The sequence below is a fragment of the Cheilinus undulatus genome, linkage group 5, assembly GCF_018320785.1.
Source record: "Cheilinus undulatus linkage group 5, ASM1832078v1, whole genome shotgun sequence".
NCBI lineage: Eukaryota > Metazoa > Chordata > Actinopteri > Labriformes > Labridae > Cheilinus > Cheilinus undulatus.
In genome coordinates, this window is record NC_054869.1 from 21,576,635 (window position 1) to 21,595,989 (window position 19,355).

At 39.0% G+C, this 19,355-nt stretch overlaps 3 protein-coding genes across 5 annotated transcripts; 2 read left to right on the forward strand and 1 right to left on the reverse strand.

Annotated features, from left to right (window-relative positions):
• Positions 1 to 286: 286 nt before the first annotated feature.
• On the reverse strand, positions 287 to 4,628 carry cenph (centromere protein H). The gene is made up of 10 exons (XM_041788117.1): positions 4,475 to 4,628; positions 2,170 to 2,302; positions 1,959 to 2,014; positions 1,838 to 1,883; positions 1,670 to 1,738; positions 1,491 to 1,547; positions 1,335 to 1,398; positions 789 to 840; positions 540 to 700; positions 287 to 453 (listed from the first exon to the last, which is right to left on the reverse strand). The coding sequence occupies exons 2-10, from the start codon at positions 2,280 to 2,282 to the stop codon at positions 361 to 363; spliced, it is 711 nt and encodes a 236-aa protein (XP_041644051.1). The 5' UTR covers positions 2,283 to 2,302; positions 4,475 to 4,628; the 3' UTR covers positions 287 to 360.
• Positions 4,629 to 4,759: 131 nt separating this feature from the next.
• Positions 4,760 to 11,065, forward strand: LOC121509995 (betaine--homocysteine S-methyltransferase 1-like). 3 transcript variants are annotated; one of them, XM_041787848.1, is made up of 9 exons: positions 4,760 to 4,778; positions 6,050 to 6,150; positions 6,476 to 6,608; positions 9,169 to 9,281; positions 9,372 to 9,563; positions 9,679 to 9,826; positions 9,916 to 10,098; positions 10,258 to 10,486; positions 10,691 to 11,065. In XM_041787848.1, the coding sequence occupies exons 2-9, from the start codon at positions 6,130 to 6,132 to the stop codon at positions 10,791 to 10,793; spliced, it is 1,122 nt and encodes a 373-aa protein (XP_041643782.1). In that variant the 5' UTR covers positions 4,760 to 4,778; positions 6,050 to 6,129; the 3' UTR covers positions 10,794 to 11,065. The 3 variants fall into 3 exon arrangements, with proteins under 3 accessions (XP_041643782.1, XP_041643781.1, XP_041643780.1); XM_041787847.1 differs by lacking the exon at positions 4,760 to 4,778 and adding an exon at positions 5,869 to 5,890; XM_041787846.1 differs by lacking the exon at positions 4,760 to 4,778 and adding an exon at positions 5,891 to 5,962.
• Positions 11,066 to 12,940: 1,875 nt separating this feature from the next.
• LOC121510092 (betaine--homocysteine S-methyltransferase 1-like) lies at positions 12,941 to 17,401 on the forward strand. Its single transcript, XM_041787990.1, has 8 exons — positions 12,941 to 13,114; positions 13,519 to 13,651; positions 15,108 to 15,220; positions 15,307 to 15,498; positions 15,677 to 15,824; positions 15,914 to 16,096; positions 16,209 to 16,437; positions 17,230 to 17,401. Exons 1-8 carry the CDS (start codon positions 13,097 to 13,099, stop codon positions 17,312 to 17,314), a joined length of 1,101 nt encoding a protein of 366 aa, XP_041643924.1. The 5' UTR covers positions 12,941 to 13,096; the 3' UTR covers positions 17,315 to 17,401.
• Positions 17,402 to 19,355: the final 1,954 nt, after the last annotated feature.

A 19,355-nucleotide genomic window follows, 5' to 3' on the forward strand; every position in this document is an offset into this window, starting at 1 on the left:
TCTTGTTTGGGACAAGAAAACCCTGAAGTTACACTCATTTCTGAATAGCTTTAATTTGATATGAGATAGCCATAGGCTGTGTTTGTTTAATTTATTTTGTGTCACCTTCTTACTGCCTTTTTTCTGTTTCTCTTTATTTTACTGTCTTTACCTTCTTACATTTATGGTCAGATATCCTCCTTTATTCATGTTTATACCTCTTAACCAAAGAGTTGTGTCTGAATTACTTGATGTTGGATAATGCCTGGTTTGTTTGTATTTGCATAAAATTAAAACATAAGTTTTCTCACTTTTGTTGATGATTTATTACATAAAATAAAAACATAAATGAAATATTAAATACATGAAGTCTCCTTTAATTCATTCTGAAATGGGAAATTCCTCCAGTGACATGACGATGTCTCGAAGTTTGGGATCATCCAACCAGTTGACTTGAAAGGCCAACAGGATTCCCTGAGGACAGACATTTATGTCAATACAATGGCTGATGATTGCATTCAATGCAAAATGTTTTTTCTTTATTCCTTTTATGTAATTACCCTGAGGACGTTCTGTGTCATGATAGTCATCTTTTTATATTTCTCCAGGTTCTCCTGGCCCTTCTCCAATGCAGCTTTGTATTTTTCGGTGTCTGGGTGCTGTTTCTTGGACATCAACTCTTCCATCTCTTTCATTTTTTCATGTGTGAGCCGCTTCATCTCTACACATATAAACAAATAATTGTCAAAAACACTGGAAACTTAATATCAATGTCACAATCCTTTTTCACCTTAATCAGTATATCATACCAAGCCGTTGTTTCTGTATTTCTGTGATGTCTTCTTGAAGAGTTCTTGACTCCTGTTAAAAAAAAAAAGAATAGAAAATAATCCAGTATAAATAATTGTAATTGTGAGTTACTGACAATGTAAAGTCAGGAGGCATTACAGTAGTCTAAAATCTGATCTATTAATCTACATGAATAGGTCATCAAGATTATGATATGACTATTGCCACTCTATGCAGTATATCATATTTCATATTTATTACAGCAACACTACAGTTTAGTGTTCAGACATGGTTACTGACATTATTTATTGAAAACAAAAGTTGCTTTATAAATTAGAGCCCTGGAAATGCTGGAGGTAAAAAGACACCAACAGCCCAATTTATCTGAACAACAACCTTGTATCATCTCATTTTACATTTACAGACAGGATAAAAAAAAATCGCAAAAGCATCCACGAATATGATTTAATTTGATGTAAAAGCACAGCTATAAAACTGTTTTACCGTCAGGACATATCACCTCAGACCAGAATTTAACAAAAGTGATAAATGATGTAGCTGCTTACCTGCTGAAGTTGTTTAATGTGTGAAGAGAGAGCCATGCAGCGATTGCTCACAGCTTTCAAGGATCTGAAGGGAAAACAAAAGTGTCCAGCACAATAAACAAAAGCCATAAAACTGAATGTTTGCTGGTTGTTTCTGTATGTTGTGAATTCACTTACTCTGCCTCAGTATCATTCTGTTTAAGTTTTTCTCCTATAGCATGCCACATCTGCATCCTGCAAAACACCAGATGATCCATCACTTGACATGTTAACCAAATATGCTTAATTTCATTTTGAACATTTCCCCTTAATTATTACATAAATAATATCATCTCATGGATAAGACATAGGTTTACCTGTGCAAGGCCAAAGTGCTGTTAAAGTGGGCAGTCTTGACTCTTTCCAGTTCACTGATGTAATCTGGCCTGCAACAATTATGAAAAAAAAAGACATTATCAATGTAAAAATGTCACAATGTAAATCTTTTTTTTCTTGAACCTTTAGGTTGAAATGAGAAGACTCACAAGTCTCTCTCAGCTTCTGACGTGCTGCATGATCTTTTAGTTTTTTCTGTTATAGAAACACAATATTAATGACTTGTTTGCTAACATTCAACAGCTTAAAATAATGCCAATAGTTACACACCTGCATGGATCTGTACTTCCATCTCAAAGCACTGATTGGACATCTGCTGTTTTATCCTGAAAAAGATAGTCAATACTATGAAGTCCTTTGCTTTCACTGATGTATGATTAACATAGATGACAACTAAGTCTAGAACACGGAGTAAAATTTAGTTATAAGCCAGCATTCAAAACTGAAAATCAAAGTGTTAAAGCAATTTTGGAGGATGAACCTCAGGATGTCTGCAGGTGAGGTTTCCTTCTGTCCAGCAGAGCTGTCAGGAGCAGAGGCACCAGTCAGTGCCACAGCCTCCACCATGTGGTTGAGGTTCTCCACCGGGTCCATCACAAAAACAGGGACGATGCCTGGAGGGAAAAATTAAGTAGTGAGTATGTGTGGATGCTGATATTTACTAATTCATTTAAGCCAGTGATGCTGATACATAAACACACTTGTTAATTGTAGAGAAGACCAGGTCTCCACAGCTCTTGGATTTACCAATCATTCTTATAGTGACTGTCTGAATTTTGTATCAGATAGAAAACAAAAATCATTTTATTCCACCATTAATGATAAATTAATCCTTTTTCAAAAACAGACATTGGGAAGTATCACAGCACTGAGTCTGTGTGTATAGTTCTCAGCCAGGCTTGCACATATGAAAACAAGAATTTCACTCAATTCATCTTTGCAAAACTGCTCAAGTTCAGCTAGGTTGCATGGGAATTGGGCATGAACAGCTCTTTTCAAGTCCAGCCAAAAATGCTCTATTGGATTGAGGCTGCTCTGGAACATTCCTCTCGTCTTTAAACCCTTTCTGTGCAGCTTTCACTGGATGCTTCAGGTCATTGTCTTGCTGGAAAACAAATCTTCTACCGAGCCATAGTTCTCTTGCAGACTCACTGAGTATGTCCTCCAGGATTTTTCCACGTTTATTTTACCTTCTACCTTTACAAGCATTCCAGGGCCAGCAGCTTAGAAGCATCCCCACAGCATGATACTGCCACCACAGTACTTCACAGTGGGGATGGTGTGTTTGTGGTGATGTGCAGTGTTTGGTGTCTTGTCTGATGGCCAAAAAGCACCATTTTGGTCTCATCAGACCAAAGAACTTTCCTCCACTTGACCGTGGAGTCTCCCATATACCTTTTAGCAAACTCTAGTCCAGGTTTAGTTTTCTCTTTGCCACTCTCCCATGAAGTTTTAACCAGTAAAGAACCCAGGCAACAGTTGTATATGCAGTCTCTCCCATCTCAGCTGCTGAAGCTTGTAACTCCTTCAGAGTAGTCTTAGGTGTCTTGGTGGTCTCCCTCACTCGTTTCACTCTTGCACAGTCATTCAGTTTATGAGGATGGCCTGATGTAGGCAGATTTACACGTGTCATATTGCTTCCATTTCTTGATGCTGGATTTCTCTGAACTACGGCTGATGTTCAGTGCCTTGCAATTTTTTTGCATCCATCTATCCCCTGGTTTATTAACCTTGTTAAATAGCTGGATACGCCCATTTTCGTGTTTCTTACTGGTGAATCCATCTTGCAAAGCTCCTGTCTGAACCGTTTGGGCCCAGTTAGAAATTGACAGGACCAATCAGCGACGAGGGGCAGTACTTTTGGGCATGGTGGAGTCATGACATAAGCAAGCAGCAACAAGAGGCCGGTGCAAGACATAATCATGGATGCTGCTAAGGCGCCAGTTTGATCAGAACTTGACAACATTTCTTCATTAAAAGAAGAACAAAGAACAGCAGTGAGTTGTTTTCTTTTCAAAAACAACAAAAGTCGTGTACTGACATGTCTACAGTCGCCATCGTTAGCGTTATGCAGTTCTATATGGAGTTTACTCCTTCAGCACTGATAGCGGCTAAGTCACATGTTTTGTTGCTCTCATTGGCCTGTGACAGACAGAACGTTCATCCAATCACCCTCCGAGTTTTTTTTTTTTTTTTTAAAGGCTCGGCCCTTTCCCAAACACTGTCTATGAGTGGTTTACCAGAAGAATGTGTGAAACAAATCCACCTGGCGTGCCAGATTACGGATTTATCCTTTTCAATAAAATTTTCCCTGAGTTGCCTTTGAGTGTTCTTTTGTCTTCAGGGTGTAATGGTAGCCAGGAATACTGATTGACCAGTGATTGGACCTTCAAGACTCAGGTGTCTTTAAACTACAATCCCTGTACTCAGATGATCTCCATTTCACTTATTGTGAGACTACTTACACCGCATGGCTGGACCTTTGTTAAATTAGGTCAGTCACTTTGAAGGGGGATAATAATTATGCAATAACATATTTGACATTATTTGAGTTTATTGAAGCTATCGATAAATCCACAGCTATCGAAATGCAAATAGAACAATTCTTGGTCTAATCATGCAGATATTTTAAAGTGGCTAAGTAGAAAATAAAATGTAATGCAATAAAAAGGACCTCATAAACTATTCAGGTTTTTTAAATAGACGTTATTACGATGATTTTGGATTATTGGACATGATCAACGCTTTAATGCTAAAACGAACTAGAGTGGGTTTAGATTGCCTACCTTTCCTAGGGAGTCGCGTTTCTGAAGAGTCAAATTCAATAAAAATGTAAAAGTGCCTTAACAGAAATGACGATAACTTTACAAAAGCTTGAATCCACTGTCACATACGAAGCTTCATTTAGCCTTCATTGTTTACATCCGTTTTCAGCTCAAAATCCCGCCAGGAAGTGACGTCATGCGGTATCGCCAATACATCATACAGCGCCGCTTGTTGGCAAAGCGGGTCTAAGCGGGGCAGTGTTACAGTGTTTTACAGTTGGGACCAGTGTTGCCAGATTGGGCGGTTTTCCGCCCAGTTGTGCGGGTAAAAATGGGCTTGGGCGGGTTGATATAATTTGGGCTGGTTTTCCTTAAGTTAGGCGGGTTTTTGACTGCATCTTAACAGACTGGTTTGCATTCTTAATTGTTTTGTTTAGTTAAGTAAAAGGACAGTTATGACAGAAAAGGAGTGCTCCTTGATGTCAGTGTACATATCAAACTTACAGCAGCGCTCCTGAACCCTGTAAGTCACTCTGAGTATCCTGTAGAGTTCAATGAAGGGAGCCGTGATGTGATTGGGAGAGAGCGCGCGGGAGCGAGAGATAGTTGTGTGCACGTCGTGCCGTATGTGTTTTTATGTGTGTGCGTGCGTGTCTGCAAAAGAACTAAACTCTCGGAGACCGATAAAGACGGCAAATTTAGTTGTTTTGGGCGTTGGCTACGGCCCACAGGAGCCTGCACTGAGTTAGCGAAAGCTGGAAAACGTCCTGTTGTATAGGAAGAGTGGGGTCCTGATAAAATAAACAAAAAGTTGAACGCTTCAGTATTATACATTATAGCTAGCAAAACATTCTGGTGAGAGGAGTAATGAATTAGCCTCATGCTATTGTGTTGCACACCCAGCTGCTACATACGCTGATGTAGACAGCTGTTAGGATCAGATGTTTCTGTGCTCTTCATCAGTGTGTTAAAGGAGCAACCCCCAGCATCTAAAGGTGAGCTAATACAGTCATGTCAGTCACCTGTAAATTATGATAATTGTGATAAGTCCATTAATCTCTCTGAAAGTGGAGTGTTTGTATAACCCTAACCAGTTGCTGTATCGATGATATGAAATATACATATTAATTTTATCTTGTTGAGCTTCGTAATTCTGCCGTTTTTTTGAGGAATAGAGATGCAGGTGGTGGTCATGCACCTGAAATCACTATGTTGTGACGGTTGACTGTTGTTGCTTGTAGATTTAGGAGTTATTTTTGGTGTGCTTAAGCTGTCAGTGGACTTTTATGGAGTTTTATATGTTCGTCAAATAAAAGGCAGTAAATATTGATTATTGGGCGGTTTTTTGTGCATTCTGGCGGTTTTTGGACAAGTTTTGGGCTGGAAACTATCAGCAGTATCTGGCAACACTGGTTGCGACCGAGCTGGTTTCACGCTGTATGTTTTCTTGTGTTATTGGACAACTATTACCTAACTCATATGGGGTTCAAGATTATCATTGTTTGAAAGGTTGCCCGTGTCCATAGGTCGATGTGATATATTGTGTATTGTGCAATGTTAGTGTCCAGACTTATGTAATTTAATTATCTGTTACAGGTTCCTTCCTCGTCGTAGTTCGCGGTCAAACTCAAGCAAGAAACCGTCGACAGCTGCTTAGTCCTGTGACGGATTCCCCAATGGAGACCAAGAAGAGACGGGTATAAGATACATTTAAAATATTCATATATTTACAGAAATATTTAGTTTTTGCAGTGGCCTGTGCACACATTTCTTGTCAAGTCTTTCTTCCAATGCAAATCCTACTGAAAAATAAGTTTTAGAGTTTAATGTGTCTGATATCCAGAATGCTGTGTCAATAGAGTAGTTTGCATGATTACCAAAAATACAAGTAGTTATGTCTCAGATGAATTATGAATTATTATTAGAGGATAATAGTGCAGCTGACATACTGCTAGATCTGTCAGAGCTGAGCTCATTGATCACATGACCAACTTGTATGACCAACCTTCTGTGTTCTATCAGGGTATCCTGGAGCGCCTGGATGCAGGGGAGGTGGTCGTGGGTGATGGAGGCTATGTTTTGCAGCTGGAGCGACGTGGCTATGTAAAGGCTGGACACTGGACGCCTGAGGCTGCTGTTGAACATCCTGAAGCAGGTATGCGTTTTAGTTACATTTATTTATCAAGGGACAGTATGCACTCATCATTAATACACAAGAAAAAAAATGGTTGCATCACCCCAGAGTGCATGAACTACATTGTTAAACATTATGGAAAAAATAAATAAAACCTACTCACTGTGTAAATAAAAGAATGCTGAGGCCTTACACTGTATATGTATGTATATATATATATATATATATATATATATATACAGTAATGGATGAAAGTATTGGCACCCCTGGAATTTTTCCAGAAAATACACCCTTTCTCCCAGAAATTGTTGCAATTACAAATGTTTTTGGAATACACGTTAATTTCATTTATGTGCAATGGGGCACAAAAAGCAGAGGAAAAAAGCCAAAATTGACATAATTTTACAAAAAACTCAAAAAATGAGCAGGACAAATTGTTGGCATCCTCCCCCACCCTTGGTAAAAAATAACTGAAACCAATCGCTTCCTGTAACCATCAGCAAGCTTCTTACACCTCTTAACTGGAATTTTGGACCACTCTGTTTTTGCAGACTGCTCCAGGTCTCCCAGATTTGAAGGGTGCCTTCTTGCTACAGCAGTTTTGAGATCTCTTCATAGGTGTTCAGTGGGATTTAGATCCGGACTCATTGCTGGCCACTTCAGAACTCTCCAGCACTTTGTCTCCAACCTTTTTTTGGTGCTTTTTGAGGCATGTTTGCGGTCATTGTCCTGCTGGAACACCCATGACCTCTGACATAGACCCAGCTTTCTAACACTAGGCCCTACATTGTGGCCCAAAATCTTAAAATAGTGTAATGCCTTGGACAAGGAATGAAAACATTGGATATTTCAGGAAAAATTAAGCGTGATCATCATACTGTGAAGAAATTTGTGGCTGATTCAGAGCATGGAAGGGTTCGTGCAGATAAAGGCATAATGAGGAAGGTTTCTGCCAGACAAATTCATTGGATTAAGAGAGCAGATGCTAAAATGCCATTACAAAGCAGCAAACAGGTATTTGAAGCTGCTGGTGTCTCTGGAGTCCCACCAACCTTAAGGTGTGGGATCCTCCAGAGGCTTGCAGTCGTGTATAAACCTACTATTCAGCAACCCATAACCAATGCTCACAAGCAGAAACGGTTGCAGTGGGCCCAGAAATACATGAAGACTCATTTTCAGTCTTGTTTACTGATGAGTGCCGTGCAACCCTGGATGGTCCAGATGGAGAAATAGTGGATGATTGGTGGATGGCCACCATGTCCCAATAAGGCTGTGACGTCAGCAAGGAAGTGGTGGAGTCATGTTCTGGGCCGGATTCATGAGGAGAGGTCTGGTAGGCCCCTTAGGATCCCTGAAGGTGTGAAAATGACCTTGGCAAAGTATATAGAGTTTCTGACTGACCATTTTGTTCCACGGTACAAAAAGAAGAGCAGTGCCTTCTGTAGCAAAATTTTCTTCATGACAATGCACCATCACATGCTGCAAAGAATCCCTCTGTGTCATTGGCTGCTATGGGCATAAAAGGAGAGAAACTCATGGTTTGGCCCCCATCCTCCCCTGACCTCAACCCTACTGAGAACCTTTGGAGCATCCTCAAGCTAAAGATCTATGAGGGTGGGAGGCAGTTCACATCAAAACAGTCGCTCTGGGAGGATATTCTGACATCTTGCAAAACAATTCCAGCAGAAACTCTCCAAAAACTCACAAGTTCAAAGGATGCAAGAATTGTGAAGGTGATATCAAAGAAGAGGTCCTTTGTTAACATGGAACTTGGCCTGTTAAGATGTTTTGAAATAGCTTTGATTTCAGTAAATATGACCTCCTAATGCTGCAAATTCAACAAATGACCATTTTCAGTTCTTTACAACCTATAAAATGTTTTAAAAAGCTGTGGTGCCTAATAATGTGGAACAGTGCATTTTGAGTTTTTTTTTAAATTAATTTTTGTCATTATGAAGTCTGTTCAAAAACATTTGAATTATGCTCTAATGGCTGATGACTTGAAAAATATTCTGACTGTCATTTGCATTAATATTTAGGAAAATAAGAGAAAAATATCATTTGCATAATAATTTGGAACGCAATGTGTGTGTGTGTGTATATATATATGCAGTGTGTGTGTCTGTGTATATATATATATATATATACATATATTAGAGAAAATAAAATGCTTCCAAATTTTTTTGATATGGCATACAATCAAGTCAGAATTGTTTTTACCCAAACCAGGTTAAATTATGTGGAGAAACTACACCTGTCAGCTATGCTGTATAGCCTAGATTCTCCAAGTGCATCCTGTAAAAAGGTACCTTATAAAGCTCAACTTCAGAAACACCAAAATATCCCTTTAAAATGTATTAGCTGCATAGTTAAGTGGCCAAGATGCAATAGCTTTGTTATAAAGTGACCAAGATACTATTTCAGGTTCCTTGCTCTTCAAAAAAAAACACACAGATCAAAAGTTGTAGGTGCAAAAGGTTTGAAAATATATTTACAAGAGTCCATTCTTAAAAGGCACAGATAATCTGTATATCATGCATTTAGTTTACCACAATAGTTGATCTTTCTATGTTTTTTTCAGTGAGGCAGCTGGCCAGAGAGTTTCTGAGAGCAGGAGCCAATGTGATTCAGACATTCACCTTCTACTGCAGTGAGGATAAGCTGGAGATCAGTGGAAATGTCACCAACATCACTGTGAGTGAAAAAAAAACACAGAACCCTTTTATAGTTTGCTCTTTAAAGTAAAATCAGGCATTTTCTCCTATGTTCTCTTTTCTAATCCAGGGTGCTCAGATTAATGAAGCTGCCTGTGACATAGCAAGGGAGGTTGCCAATGAGGGAGACGCATTGGTTGCCGGGTGCGTGTCCAGGACTCCATGCTACATGCAAAGTCACAGCGAAGCTGCAGTCAAGGCCATCTTTAAGAAACAGATGGATGACTTCCTGAAAAAGGACATTGATTTCTTTATAGTGGAGGTAACCAAGTAACCACGGAAGTATACGACGTGCAGTTTATTGCATGTTATGTGCACATTTGTAGAGGCTTTTGTGTTTTGAATGAATTCATTTTCAATACACGTTTCACCTGCAGTTTTTTGACCATGTGGAAGAAGCAGTGTGGGCAGTGGAGGTGATGAAGACCAGTGGTAAAGCAGTTGGTGCAACACTGTGTATTTCCCCTCATGGAGACATGAGTGGAGTCCCACCTGGAGAGTGTGCTGTCAGGCTGGTCAAAGCTGGTACACTGAACCTTTGTTACTTATATTAGAATCTGGTTTCATGGTAAAGCTTCACATTCTGAAAAAATGTTTCATGTGTTCACATGCAGGAGCTGACATTGTTGGAATAAATTGCCACTTGGACCCTCTGACTTGTGTCCGCACAGTGAGGCTGATGAAAGAAGGATTAGAGAAAGCTGGTCTCAAAGCTCATCTCATGATCCAGCCTCTGGGCTTTCACACACCTGAGTGTAACTTTGGCGGATACACTAGCCTACCTGAGTTCCCCTTTGGTCAGAATACTATTATTTATAATATCAAAATTTGTTTTCAGTGAGCTATTACTACCCTTTTACATTCATGACAGTTTCTGGTGAGGTGTTTGTGCAAAAATGTTAAAGTCTTATAACTGGTATTGAAATATGTCTGTACTGAAGTATTCTTTCTTTTAGCACTGGAGACCAGAGCAATGACTCGCTGGGACATCCACAAGTATGCCAGAGAGGCTCACAAAGCAGGAATTCGCTACATTGGTGGCTGCTGTGGTTTTGAACCCTATCATATCAGAGCCATAGCTGAAGAGCTGGCTGCAGAGCGAGGATTCCTCCCTCCAGCTTCAGAGAAACATGGACTCTGGGGAGCTGGTCTAGAGATGCACACTAAACCTTGGGTCAGAGCCAGGTAAGACTGGGCAGAAACACAGTGACTGTTAAGAATAAAATTGCATTAAACATTCTGGCCAAAAATCTATGAACCATTTTTATTTGTGCTTGTCATGACATGGGGAAGCTTACTACCAAAAATAAAAGGTGGTAACCTGATTATGTGTTCCTGTTTTGCATGGTATGAGTTTACAACCAACTAATCTGCCTCTGTTTATCTCAGGGCTCGTCGAGAGTACTGGGAAAACCTTTTGCCTGCTTCCGGACGTCCCAAATGCCCTTCAATGTCAACACCTGCTGCTGATTATGAAAAAGACGAGTGTTAACATGCTAGCATAATCTGTAGTGCTCACTGTACTTTTCAGTCTGTTAATCTCGCAGCATGGTCAGCTTTGTTAGAATTTCTTTAAGTTTTCAGTGATTGAGCAGTTTTCCTCTATTTTTTTTAAACTCCTAGCAAAATGACTAAACCTTTTAACAGTTTACATCAGAACAAACTTTGTTTGTTCTCACTTTATACATGTGATAGTTCTACAAAAAGCACATTTATTTTTACACATTTCTGGATTTATTTTGTAGTTTGTTTTTAAATATTTTAATTGACAATAAATGAACTATAAATCTTGTCCCTCTCTAGCAATTGTCTTAATCTTAAATCATGAAGTCCCAACATATCTCTGTCGTTTATGTAAAATTATACAAATGAAATGACCAAAGAACATATAGACACATTTCTGTTGATCATAATAATCTATCCTAAAACCCACAATTTTGATTTCTGATGAATTGGACTGACATAGATGGAATAGTACTTAATCTCAAGCTAGAAGTGCATGACAAATGATTGTACATGATTGACTTTTCCAATTACCATTGGGGTTCCACAGGAGTCAATCCTCATGCCAGTTTTATTTAGTTTGTATATGACTCCCCTAGAGGTTCACATTCATCTGTATTCAGATGACAGCTATTTATATCCATGCTTAAAGTAGAAAGCAAGCTGTTTCCAAACTCTACAATTTTCACCAAAGTATCAGAGTAACTCCTTATTGAGTAACTCCAAATGTGAGCAAATGGTGAACTTGTCCTTTACCAAGAGATAATGCACATCAATCTGACTTGCAGAATGGTCCAAACATATTCACAGATATTCACTGACACTTGAAACATAAAACGTTTCCATAATTAGCTAAATTAATTTTAGGCACATCAGGCATCAGTGGCTGCTAAGCTCTTAATTTCCATTTTTTGTTTTATTTTTGCACTTAAATAAAGAATTCTGGCAATAGTGATCACACTCATATCCTTGCACACTCTCCGCAAACAATCTGTGAAAAACCTTGATAAGAAACCAAGGGACTGCCGCTACTATCATTCAAAGTTGTAATCTGACAGCTTTGTGTGTTTTGCAGATTTGTGTTTGATGTATTCATCATTTCAAGGAAGTAGGCAATCCTACTGATTAAACATTGTGTGTTGCTTTCTAGAAAGAATCATTTTCAGTGAGAGCCACAGCACAATAGGTCTCTATTCCTATCAGAAAGTGCACAAAATTGAACATTGCTGTTTTTTTAACATAGTTTTTTTTCTGACTTTATTTAGCAAAAAGAGTTGGTAACAGGGATGAGAGAGTGAGGGAGAGACATGGGGGAAAGTAGCTGCAGACCAGACTTGAACCCAGGCTGCCTGCATGCATGGGGTTCAACCTAACTGCTAGGCCATCTGCACCTCTTGTATAGATTTGTTTGTATGTATTATAATGTATATTATGTCATACTTGCCCATCAATCTAATATTTAATTTAGCTTTTTTGCCTTCTCTGGCCAAACTAAGAGAAGTTCTTTAGGCTATATTTGAATACTTAGCATGCACATACATGTATGCTCAGGTTGCACATACAAACTCATTCCTTGCATACATACTTTGCATACACACATCATGCATTTACTCATATCTATATAGATACGTATGAATTCATGAGCATGTATACAAATGCATGTAAACACATATGGGTTAGTTTATGGTGTATGCATTAGCAAAGTATCTAAAGGATGTATGTAGCCTATGTATGTGCAAGTGGAAATCTCAAATACTGCCTATAATACCTGTCATACCCAACTTGTGTAGTGCATTGCTCCATCTAATAAACCCAAGTATTCATTTAAAAATCAATTTTGGGGGCGCAGGTGGCAGAGTGGATAAGGGGCGTGCCCCATGTACGCAGGCGGCCCAGGCCCGAATCCGGCCCGAGGCCCCCCCCACCAAACAAAGGCACAAAATGCCCAAAAATAAACCTTTAAATAAAAAAATTAATTCTGAATAAACGGAAAATTCCTTAGAACTATTGATATTTTGATCAGAGTTGAGCAGCAGCTATCTAGAGTGAAATGAGAGATAGAGAGGATAGCTTGGGGGCGGATTGTGTAAAAGGGGAGTGTCTTTGCTGGAAAGTGTATGTATACAGCCTGCAGAACCTCTGCAGCAGCAATCCCATGGTGTGACCTGGTGTGTCTTGATTTCATCAAGTTTCACCTCTGTAGGTCATTTCATTGTTGACTTGACAGACTATAGGCATTGCTTTAAATCCACTTTCTTTAGTGCCTTGCAAGCTAGCTGTGAATTATCTACTATGCAGAGCAAGAGGAGGGTAAGTAAAACAAACAAAATCTTGTGCTTTTTTTAACCCTTGCTGGTGGTTGAATCTACAGTCGTGCAGTTTTATAACGTGGAGAATATCATAAGGAGAATACAAACTTATACTGTTGTTAAATTAAAGTTCTCTTAATCTGCAGCACAGTGAGATGTAAAATGACAGTGTTAGTTCATATATTGTGAACTGTTCTGAGTATTTTAGCCATACTCTAAAAAACATCTACTCAAACCATTGCCAGGGCACTACATTTAAAGAGTACATCATAGTATGCATGTTTTGTGCCCTGTATGCCTGAGTTACCTGTCCTCTGCCTTTTACTCCTCAGCACAATGACACATGCATTAAACTACCAGCTTGTGAATTTATAACAGTCACTTAACAGCATGGATGTGTTTTAGGGTATCCTGGAGCGCCTGAATGCTGGAGAGGTGGTTGTGGGTGATGGAGGCTATGTTTTGCAGCTAGAGCGACGTGGCTATGTGAAGGCTGGACACTGGACGCCTGAGGCAGCTGTTGAACATCCTGAAGCAGGTAAAACACCTGGAGATGACAGGATGAACCAGTTAGAAGCAGAAAAAAATCTAAGTCAAACCACACACAAACTGACAGCCTGTGCTTATTGTTGACAATCTGTGTCACATGCTCTTTAAGTTTTTAGCAGTCTTAACCAGGCCTGCCCCCAGATTTGGCTGGGCCCCTGAAAAACCCAGAGAATGGGCCCCTAGTTGTCATTAACTGATATCAGCGTATATGTGTTGGATCAGGAGCATTGGTGCCAGCATACTGGCTAACAGATACTTCATTTTGGAGCTAAAATGTGTTCCAAACTCTTGTTGGGTCTGATGTTAAAGTGATTTATTTGAGCCACTTTATAACATTTTTTAACCACTTTTTCAGCCCAGTGTACCACTTTTATTTACCAGTTTTCATCATTTTTTTTAACCAATTTGGCTCCTTTTAGCTCATCTTATGCACATTTTAATGCCTTTTCACTACTTTTCCCACCCAATATGCCACTTAAAGCCCATTTTTGCCACTTTCTACTTTCTGTTGCCTCTATTAAACCTGTTTCACCACATTTTATGCCAATTTTTTCCCATATTTACCACATTTCACTCTCTCTTACGCTCACTTGTAACTCCATTCACCACTTTTTCTGCCCTTTTTAAAAAAAATTTAAGCCAGTTTTTTGATTTTCCACCTAATTTTTACTTCTGTTGACACATTTTGCCACTTTAAACCAACTTTGCTACTATTTGACCCCTTCCACCACTTTTTCTGCCCTTTTTGCCTCTATTAACCCATTTTTGCCACCATCAACCCCTTTTCACCACTTTTTATGTCGATTATCACCATTTCACTCTTTCTCATGCACATTTTTGCCACATGTAACCCTTATTCACCCCCTTTTGCTGCCTGTTTTTACTATTTTTAAGTCATTTTTGTGACTTTCTGCCTTATTTATGCTACTTTTAAACAACTTTATTGTTTTAAGAAAAAGAATGTACATTTTGAAGAAGGCTATATACTACATCATAAATAAATATATAATTTGTTACTTGATAAGGATGGTTGTTATTCAGGCAAAAAATATGGTTATCACAGCTTAACTTTACACTTGATCATGATTTTGCTGGCCTCCATTGACCTTCCATTTAGCTGGGCCCCAGAGAGCTCTCCCCTAATGGCTGGCCTTTAACACTTATGCACAGTGTCAGGAAATTATAAAGGAAACCACAATGGTCTTAAAAGGTGATCTTGCTGGCCTTTCTATAGACATGGCTATAAAATAAGTTAACAGTTCTGGTGATTAGAGTTGACAATACACAAAAGTGGCTGAACTAGGGCTGCTTGGGCTCTGTCTTGCCTTGGCAGTCTTCTGTTCTGTCATTACATCTCTGAGTTGATTTATATTAGGCTCACTTAATCTGTGCAGAATTTTTCTACATTACTTATTTGAATAGCCACTCCTCTCCCTCTTTGTCAGTGCGGCAGCTACACAGAGAGTTCCTGAGAGCAGGAGCTAATGTGATGCAGACGTTCACCTTTTACTGCAGCGAGGATAAGCTGGAGATCAGTGGGAATGTCACCAACATCACTGTCAGTGAACATTATGTTAATCATTTGAGAAAATCCAATGATGCCATTCCTTTGTTTATATTCACATCTGTTCTCATCTGATCCAGGGGGCTCAGATCAACGACGCCGCCTGTGACCTGGCAAGAGAGGTGGCTAATGAGGGTGGTGCATTGGTTGCAGGGGGTGTGTCTCAGACTCCATGTTACTTGAAGAGTCACAGTGAAAGTGAGGTCAAAGCTATATTTAAGAAGCAGATGGATGACTTCTTAAAGAAGGACATAGATTTCTTTATGGTTGAGGTATGTATCATTAATTTATGAGCTCCCACAGGAGAATTTGAAACTATGTACCTGTCCAACAGTGAATTATAAAGTCAGAAATTAGTTTGGCATACATATTCTGTCAAAAATAGTCATGCGTTTTTTATGTTTACTGTTTCTAGTCCAAGCCATACTGACACAAACATGTCCTCTGCAGTTCTTTGAGCATGTAGAAGAGGCAGCATGGGCAGTGGAGGTGATGAAGACCAGCGGTAAAGCAGTTGGTGCAACACTATGCATCTCCCCTCAGGGAGACATGAATGGAGTCCCACCTGGAGAGTGTGCTGTCAAGCTGGTCAAAGCTGGTACACTGAGCCTCTGTTACATGAATTAAAGTCCGGGTTCATGTTAACTCTACACAGTCTGAATAAATGTTTCATGTGTTCACATGCAGGAGCTGACATTGTTGGAATAAATTGCCACTTGGACCCTCTGACTTGTGTCCGCACGGTGAAGCTGATGAAAGAAGGATTAGAGAAAGCTGGTCTCAAAGCTCATCTCATGGTCCAGCCTCTGGGCTTTCACACACCTGAGTGTAACCACAGTGGATACCTCAGCCTACCAGAGTTCCCCTTTGGTCAGTTTTTGTTTTTAGTAAAAAATTATATTGGATGTTTGTGTTGTTCTTTTGCATTTTCGCTTTTATCTGGCAACAAATGGCAGAATTTCACTATCTTTTCTCATTTCAGCACTGGAGACCAGATCACTTACTCGCTGGGACATCCACAAGTACGCCAGAGAGGCTTACAAAGCAGGAATTCGCTACATTGGTGGCTGCTGTGGTTTTGAACCCTATCATATCAGAGCCATAGCTGAAGAGCTGGCTGCAGAGCGAGGATTCCTCCCTCCAGCTTCAGAGAAACACGGGCCCTGGGGAGCTGGTCTAGAGCTGCACACTAAACCTTGGGTCAGAGCCAGGTAAGACTGGGGAGAAACATGGCTCAGTTTGACCTCCACCCCTAAACAATAGCACAAAGTGGCATTAAAGTCCCTGTAAAGTGCTAAAAAAACGTTATAAGATTTGCTACACGACTGGCCACTGTGTTATGAGCCACCAGGACAAATTTCAGTCATCAAAAACATTTCTAAGTTTATAAAATTCAGCTTTAAAATCATGACAGTGAGCCAGTAAAATCTGCTCTAGGATGGTGTGAGTGTGTCAGTTGAATGAGCTGAAGCCATACCCACTCCAGAGGAATACAATCCACTCTCATTTTGAAAAATGCTTCTGATCAGAGCATAGCTTCCTGGCTCTGTGCCAGAGCAGATAGACAGAAGTTGGGGATTAGATTTACTGTTTTCTGGCACAAATCTCTCTCTTATGATACTTGTAGGCCACCAAGACTGATAGATTTGGGAAATTTATCTCACAATGAACAAAAAGACAGCATGTAAGTGGCTGTTAATTTTCAATGAAGGCAGTAACATCAGCTGTCAATAGACTGTACTGAGATGAACTTCTCTGAGGCTTTATATCGCTGTAGCGTTAGAGGAGAGGGGTAATTCCCCCATCAAGACTGAACAACTTTCCAACGGTCTAAATCAAAAATGTAGTCATGCATAGATCTCAGTGTTTTCACATGTTTACAGAAACCTTATTCCAACATATCTAGTATGTTAAAACACAATGTTTGGATTTCACTTTACAGGGACTTTAAGAGAGATGTACTGCTGCAAAGGTGACATATTAATGACATGATTTTGTCTTAGGGCTCGTCGAGAGTATTGGGAAAACCTTTTGCCTGCTTCAGGACGTCCCAAATGCCCGTCTATGGCCACTCCAGCAGATGAATGAGTGAAAAGATTGTCAATGGTGGGACCAACACAAACATGTCTGTACATTATTCTGTATAGCAATGAAAATAAAGCTGACTTTATTTTATGCCACATGTTTTCTAATCTTTTATTCCTCCCTTTACATTTTACCAGACTCAAAATTAGAGCATATATATTATGTACTAAGCTGTATTTTTACTAACACTTAAATTGCTACTTATGATAATTGGACAATGTCCTTACAACCTTTGCTGTCAGATACAACATTCAAATGTTAGGGGTAAGTTTTTCCTGTAAGCAATTTCTCAGTATTTCTAACCTTGTTGATTCATTAACTAGCATAGACATTTTACATGCATATATGAGAGGGCAACTTTTCTGCATCTCACTGCAAAACTTCAAAGTCTGAGGCATTGAAGAAAAAAATGTGCTGTCATTTCCCACTGGTCCATGACCATTTGGCCCCGCCTGATGGGATCATCTACTTCTTGATGTTACTGTAGACAATCAACACATTTTTTATACCAATTAGCTTTTGTCTATGTTCTGCATTCTGGAGTAAATGCTGGAGTAACTGAATCTTTTTGTACTATGCTGCCTCACACATGGCACAACACTTCTCCGTTATCATTATCACTGTGTCACTTATTAACATGAATCGGGTGCAAGTCAGGTGAAGTGAGGAGAAAGGCCAGGGCCGTGAAAGTGAAGTAAAAGTTCATAAAAGCGATTGTTATGTAAAATGTATTTATTTGTCCTCATCATATTGTAAGCCTTTAAATAGGTCATTTACAGTCAAGTCCTTTCTCTCTATATATTTCTGTCTCTGTGTATTATCCAAATGTAAAATTAAAGCTGGTTTTGAGGTAAAGTTGGGTCCACTTCAGTCAACAACTCATAAACAGTGACCAAACAAAAACATGAAGACTCATAAGAAGGTTTAAAGTCCTACACTGACAACCTTTGCCCTCATGCTTTTGTGTAATACTAGTATATTTTGAAGCTTCTGTGATAGTGCTATCTCTTTTATTTCTAACACATATGGTGAGGAAGTCCAAATTCTGACTAAGATTTGAACTTGGATCTCTAGATTTAGAGTCCAGAGTGCTAAAAGTCAAATGTCATTAACCCCATCCCTGTAAACATCAGAAATATGACAGGTTGAGAAGTTTAAACCAAAGTCACTGTAACCTTTTACCATCATATCATCTGTTCTAACGTCACAATTCATTTAAACTTAAAACTGACATAAACAGCACACACAGCTTGTCAATATTTTAAAAATGACGATTGTTAACTGAAAGATGTTTCTATCATAATTTTTTTTTTCAAGGAATGTATGAGTTTCAGCCTCAAAACCACATCACATAGGATGGGAGATTAAGGTGATTTCATGTGTGTACTGTTTATTCATATTTGGAATTTGATGGGGAAAAAATAATTTCACCTTTTTTAATCTCACATCAGCTTAGATCAGTCTACCATTAGTTTTTTTTTTCTGCACCACATCTTTGTCTTGTTGAATCATATCACTAACAGTAGCCCAGAAGTGGAGCAGGTACAGACTATTATGCTCCAGTAAAAGTCCAGTCACTCTGGTTAATATTTACTTAAGTAAAAATAAAAGTGCTTGTATATAAAGCTACTCTAAGAAAGGTAAAAGCATCTAATTTAAAGTTTACTTTAAGTACTAAATACTAAGTTGCTACTGAGGAGTTGAATGTTAAAATATAATCTTTGTTACAGGCAACATACAACATGAGAATAGATCTCCAAGCAGGTTGTTCGGGTTAAGTTACACCTCAATGATAAAGTAAAATACAAAGACAGTTTAGATTAAACTCATAAAGAGTTAAATTTGCCACTTTAAAAGTGTCTATATTGGTTCACACTACATACAGTTAAATTACACTTTGTATGTAATAAAGTGCACTTTGTACACTTTATAACATGGCAGTGCTGCAGTCACTCTTGAAAAACTGTGAAAAATTAGTCTTTTCTGGCAAGAACAAAGCAGAGATGCAACCTCATTGCAAGACAATGCATACTATGAAGAATAC

Bases quoted from the DNA above. Each gene is read 5' to 3' on its own strand.
- cenph (XM_041788117.1), bottom strand. From the start codon at position 2,282: ATGGACCCGGTGGAGAACCTCAACCACATGGTGGAGGCTGTGGCACTG. The intron at 701-788 runs GTATGATATACT...TTATATGTGTAG, and splicing joins AATACAGAAACAACGGCTTG to AGATGAAGCGGCTCACACAT. The intron at 454-539 runs GTAATTACATAA...GTCTGTCCTCAG, and splicing joins TGACACAGAACGTCCTCAGG to GGAATCCTGTTGGCCTTTCA.
- LOC121509995 (XM_041787846.1), top strand. From the start codon at position 5,893: ATGTTTTCTTGTGTTATTGGACAACTATTACCTAACTCATATGGGGTT. The intron at 9,564-9,678 runs GTAACCAAGTAA...TTTCACCTGCAG, and splicing joins TTGATTTCTTTATAGTGGAG to TTTTTTGACCATGTGGAAGA. The intron at 9,827-9,915 runs GTACACTGAACC...GTTCACATGCAG, and splicing joins TGTCAGGCTGGTCAAAGCTG to GAGCTGACATTGTTGGAATA.
- LOC121510092 (XM_041787990.1), top strand. The intron at 13,652-15,107 runs GTAAAACACCTG...CCTCTTTGTCAG, and splicing joins TGTTGAACATCCTGAAGCAG to TGCGGCAGCTACACAGAGAG. The intron at 16,438-17,229 runs GTAAGACTGGGG...ATTTTGTCTTAG, and splicing joins AAACCTTGGGTCAGAGCCAG to GGCTCGTCGAGAGTATTGGG.